Below are 5,935 nucleotides of genomic sequence, written 5' to 3'. Positions count from 1 at the left end.
GTCAGCAGTGTTTCAAATGTTTTTTACAAGTTATCAAACCTGGTAATGTTCACGGTTTCATTAAAATGATCTTCATAGTCATGTTCTAGTGTCTGAAAGTCCCACATCAGTCTTTTATTATTGATGTTAACGCAAGTCACACTGAGGCCATAATGATCAAAAACGTGTAATAACATACTCATTACTTGTTAGTTGGTTGGTTGACATAATTTGGACAAGAAGTGAATATTGATACTGATCGACTGAAAGAAAAATCAAACATCCAAACCATCAGTTGTTGTATAAATGCTGAAATTACAGACTCATCATCATCTAAAGGAACAGACAAACAATTTAGTGTTGATCATACATTTTATAATAGCAGCATAACGTCAGGCCTTCTAACAGTTGGGTTCCCAGCCTGGGGCCTCCACAAACATCCTGTTTGGGTTCATTGTTGACTCTAAACTATCCGTAGGTGTGAGTGGTTGTTGATCTCTGTCTGGAGACCTGTCCAGAGTGAGAAGCAGCTTTAATAATAATGATGTTTGCAGTATCTCAGTCAAAAATGAACTTGTTTACCTGGGTATTATAATTATTAAGGACCAACTAAAAGAACTGAACTTCAATCCTATTATTCAAAAAAACAAACAACAAAAGAAGCTGTACCAGTGGCTATTACGGGATCTCTCTCAGAGGTAGAGTTCTACTTACTAAGACAGAAGGTATATCACGCCAAACGTATGTATCTCTATCTCTGTATACAGACAACAAACTTATTACTGTGGTTGACAAGCTTCTTTTCAATTTTTTGTGGAAAAATACAACTCGTGAAGAAATCTGTTCTAACGAATGACTATGAAAATGGTGGACTAAATTTTTTTTAGATTTCTGTATCTTAAATGACACTTTTAAGATAAATTGGCTGAAGCACTTTTTTAAAAACCCTGACACTATATGGAATATCATACCCTTCCATATTCTATCTAAACTTGGTGGGTTACATTTTTTTCTTAACATGTAACTACAATATTGATAAAATCCCAATAAAAATTTCATCCTTTCACCCCCTGGCCTTCCTTTCATGGTCTCTTATTTTCAAATACAACTTTTCACCTCATAAATATCAAATATGGAACAACATATTGTTTAAACACAAATCCCTTTTTATTGAATACTAGTTTAATAACATCATATATGTTGCTCAGTTATTTAACAAGGTGGGTTGTCTCTACTCCTATCATGAGTTTCTAGAAGAGAATATTACCCCTGTGTCACCTGGAGACTATGCAAAAGTATATGGAGTGATCTCTCCTGGTGTTTACATGTTATTCAGATCTCAACCAAGAGTGGAAACCCGACAATTACCCCTGTTATCTTTGACTGACACCACAGTTGGTAAGATTTGTTCATCCTGCAACCACAGTAAGAATAATAAAGAGATTAGGTCCTTGTTTAAAAGGGATGTCATTACAGTTCCATACATGGTTTCATATTGGAATAAATTCATGGAACATATTGACTGGAAAAAGGTCTGGCTCTTTCCCAACCGATACCTGTTGACTAACAAAGTTATAGATATTTCCTTTAAAATAATTCATAGGTTTTACTCGTCTAATGATCATATTGTAAAGAAATTTAAAAGAGACATTGATGTGAAATGCCATTTCTTCTCTGGGAATGTTGAAACAGTTACTCAATTATTTTGGCACTGCCCAATTGTCCAAAGCTTTTGGATTGATATCTGTAATTTTATTGCCAACAATATTAAAAAGAGTTTAAACTGTTTTGGAGGGAGGTGCTGTTTGGTCTCTTTGACAATAATAGAAATAAGACAAAGCCCAATGAAACATTTGTTATCAATAATTTATTATTATCACTCTGATTCCCCCTGGCAAGTTATGTCTGATTGTGCTTCTCAGTTTTATGTTGAAGATCTGCAATTTCATCATCTTTGCATAGTGTGACACTTTTACATCCAAGATATGCAAACTTGTAATCTATGCTAATATTAAATAATGTTTTATATATAATATATATATAATAATGATGATGGACGCAGAATTTTTTTTAAATGTTGTAGTTTTATATTTTGTGAGATTTTAATGAACCATCTTCTCATCGTCAATCTGTTTTAACTGGCTCTGTAGTGTAATCTGACAGATTTCCACGAAGCAGGTTTTATTTGTTATTTGGCTGTGTTCCGTGTTTGGAATTAAATGTTTTTTTCCCAACTATCTTTTTATTGAGAACAAGGTACATAAAGACAGTTCGTCCAGGTGGACTAGGGACTCTTTCGATCCCTAAGTGTTAAAAATGTTTTCCGTTTGAGGATAAAAACTTCCTGTAAACCACAACGTCATTTCCGGTCCTCGGACTGAGCGGGATTAGTGGAGCTCCGCCCAGCGGCAGCGTCCCCAGGATTGAACCAATCGCACCCCGGCAGATTTAAACCGTTCGGGCTGATTCAAGGAGAGCCGAATCTGTGCGGGGCCGCGCCGGGCGGGCGGAGCTACAGCCGAGCTACAGTGGCTCTGAGACAGGACGCTGGACCCGGTCCGAACCGGACTCTGTTCGATGTGATCCAATCTCGGATGAACAGGATCATGATACTTCGGTCTCGGAAGATGGTTTCTTCTTACCCGGAGACGCCGAGGAGAGGCCGCCTGTCGGCCGGCCAGAGTCCGCTTCAGTGCGCGGTAAATCCCGCCGGTTTAACGGCTCCGGTCCTGGTCCTGGTCCGGGTCCGGCTCAGGTGTTCATGGACCGTTAGCTTAAAGCTAAGAGAGGCGAAGGAGTGCTAAAGGCAGGAAGAGACCCGGTTACTGAACCTCGGTCCTTCTGTCGGTTTTTCTGCTCTTATTTTATTCAGTGCTAGTTTCTCAGGTTCTTTGTCTTTGTCTTTGTCTTCTGTACTTATTTAGTTTTCTTTAGAAGCAGATAGAAGCCTCTTCTCCTGTGGGACGTAGTTAAACATGTTTAATGAAGCTGCAGAGGGTTAGGACGGTCAGGAGATCCAGCTGGAACCAAACCGGGTCACCAACCAGGACCCTGCAGCTTCCTTCTGATGGGACACGTTGTCCCTCTGAGGGGCACGTCAGAGTCTCTGTCTGCAGTCTGTGTCTGGTTGTAATTTGATCTGAGTGCTTTGGTTAACTTGTGATTCTCTTTATTTTTCATCTGTATGTTGTTCAGACTGTGGACATCCATCACTCAGTCGATGACATTCCCATGATGACGACCCAACCGCTGCCTCATGGTCGGCCAAGGAAGAGAGCCATTGCCGTGTATGATGAGGAAACTGGTGAGTTTGGTAGTGCTTTATTATCAATTAGTTTCTTACTTAATGGAACTATTTAATTTTCTGAATCCTGACCTCTAAAACACTTCATGATCTTATTGGTTATCTGACTTGTCCTGGTCCTGATCCTTGTCCTCATCTTGTCATACAGACTTGGGCTTCAAGACTCCAATCAGGTCCATTGTGCATCCTGAACGGATGCTCTCAGAGATGGACACTGTGACGCCGTGCAACTCAACAGCCAGAAACATCTACTCTCCCATTGTCCGTTTCCTGACGCCCAGCAAAGAGAGTGAGTGAGGAAGAACTTAAATGAACTAAAGAGTCTCTGTCAACGCTGGCTGCTGATTTGTCCCTTTTGTTTGTTTTTGTAAATCAGCTGGAGATTTGTTGCTTTAGAAATAAGAACTGACTTCATTTCCTGTGATGTTAAAAAATAATGTTACTATTTGATATTAAACAAATGAATCAGATAAACCTTTATGTTAATATGACACATGAACAGGTTCTCAGTACTGCATTCACTGACACATCTTCTGTCTCTGTCCTGTGCAGACATAAAGTGTCAGATGTCCAATCGTGTGTTGATGAGTCCAGAACAGGGTGTGTTTGGTTACAGCTCCATCGACCTTCTGGCTGGAAATGAGGATGAGGACGTCTTTGATCCGTGAGTGGTGTGATTGTTCAGTTTTCAGATGTTCCTGCTCCTGAAGGGCTGGGTCAGGGTCTTTCCTGTAATTCTTGTTTCTAAACTGTTCTTCAGATTCAACTTCATCAAGAACATCCTGTCTCAGTCTCAGCACTCACACCCACGACTCAGAGACGTTCCCCCCAAGACCAGGAGCACCCCAGAGGCCACACTGGTGGTGGACCTGGTCAGTTTAAAGCCTCCAGTCCTGGTACTGGTCTTGATCCAGATGAGACCAGCCTCTCATCATTGACTGGTTGATTGATTGATTTTCTCTGTTTGGTAAGAAGCTGCTGGTTGGCTGACAAATGGCTGACTTTGATCCCTTTGATCTGAATGTGCAGCCCTTCAGATCACTGATTCCACGCTGTGACATCACACCGGGAGCTTCCTCTCTCTCTCTCTCTGTCTCTCCGTCCTCTTCACTTTAAATTGATGTGGCTGTATCAGGAACAGTTAGACTAATCCTGGTGTCAGTTTCCTTCTTTGTGTGTCTATGTGATGTAAAGTTGTATGATTATTGCGTCTACAGGAGGAGACGCTGATGTTCAGCTCCCTGAGTGGCATCGAAGATGCAGACTTCACCTTCCTCACTTCCTTCCAGGACCATCAGTACAAGGTGACACTTCTTGTTGATGGTCAGGTTGTCCTGAGTTTCAGCCAGTTTTTACCGGAAGCTAAACGAATCAGGTCCTTTTCAGGTTCACATGGTCCTCCGACCGTACGCCAGAGAGTTCCTGCAGTCTGTGGCCAAGATCTACGAGGTACGTGTCCTCAGTGAGGTCAGAGTCCAATAAAGACACTGAAGCCTTCAGGTCACACCACTCATTCTCTTTTATGTGTGCGGAGATGAAGTCAGACGGACCGTGTGGTGGTCTTGGTTATCTGGACCTTTTGAGTTCTGGATAATGTGGATTTGGTTGTGTTCTATTCCAGCTGTTTGTCTACACATGTGCAAAGAAAGACTACACTGAGAAGATACTGGAGATCCTGGACCCCCAGAGGAAGCTGTTCCGGTACGTCTCCAAATCCAGATCTACCTGTAGTCTGCTTTAGATCCTGGTCCATGTCGACGTGGTTGGTTTTGTTTGTTTTTAACATTTTTCAGCAGGGCACTGTCTCACCAACAGGATGCCTCTGCTCTGTGTGGGCATGTGAGCTGCTGCTGTGTTTGAATGGCTGTTGGGGGTCAAAGTGACACTCCTAATTGGGTTTGTGTCTGTCCTTCAGACATCGTCTCTATCAAGACGACTGCATCTGCATCCGGGGACATTACATCAAAGATCTGAGTGTCCTGGGGAGGGACGTCACCAAGACCGTGGTGCTGGACAACGCCCCACACACCTACCCATACCATGTAAGGGCCCTTTAAAATCTGTAGGTGAGCACAGTGAGTGTTACAGGCTCCGCCCCCCAGTAACGAGTGGCCTTTTTCAGCTGATGAACACGATTCCCATCAAGAACTGGTCCGGAGCGCCAGACGACCAGGAGCTGCAGAAACTCCTCCCGTACTTGGAGAAGCTGTCATCGGCGGTATGCCCCCCCCCCCCCCCCCCCCCCAACACACACACACACACACACGCGGCTCCCTTCATTGTGCTGTGTTTCCAGGAGGATTGTCGGGAGGTGCTGAAGAAGAGGAAGGATCATTTCCACAGGCTGCTATCAGAGGACTGAACCCCCCCCCCCCCCCCCCCCCCCACACACACACACACACACACACACACACATGTATATATTCATGAAAAAGTTTGCTTATAAATTTTTAACTTATTGATTTGTTCTAATCACCTGCTGATTTTATTACATTTTAAATTTTATCCTTTTTGATACAATAAAGCTGAAATAACACAAAATGACTGTTCTTATTATGACTATGACTGCAGGTTGTGTCTTGTGTGTGTTCCTGTTGAAGATAGAAGTGATATTTGAGTCACTAGAGGAAAGTTTCCTCTGTACTCCCCCAT

The 5,935-nt window shown here is 42.6% G+C and overlaps 1 protein-coding gene across 1 annotated transcript; it reads left to right on the top strand.

The window, feature by feature from the left end:
• The first annotated feature begins 2,416 nt into the window (after nt 1–2,416).
• ctdspl3 (CTD (carboxy-terminal domain, RNA polymerase II, polypeptide A) small phosphatase like 3) lies at nt 2,417–5,928 on the top strand. The gene is made up of 11 exons (XM_029500674.1): nt 2,417–2,678; nt 3,175–3,283; nt 3,432–3,572; nt 3,836–3,947; nt 4,044–4,155; nt 4,501–4,587; nt 4,670–4,732; nt 4,905–4,984; nt 5,199–5,325; nt 5,406–5,501; nt 5,580–5,928. The coding sequence occupies exons 1-11, from the start codon at nt 2,574–2,576 to the stop codon at nt 5,643–5,645; spliced, it is 1,098 nt and encodes a 365-aa protein (XP_029356534.1). The 5' UTR covers nt 2,417–2,573; the 3' UTR covers nt 5,646–5,928.
• Nucleotides 5,929–5,935: the final 7 nt, after the last annotated feature.

This window comes from Echeneis naucrates, chromosome 4 (assembly GCF_900963305.1).
Source record: "Echeneis naucrates chromosome 4, fEcheNa1.1, whole genome shotgun sequence".
Classification (NCBI taxonomy): Eukaryota; Metazoa; Chordata; class Actinopteri; order Carangiformes; family Echeneidae; genus Echeneis; species Echeneis naucrates.
Note: the sequence above shows the minus strand (reverse complement) of the source record. Positions and strands in the feature narration are given on the sequence as shown.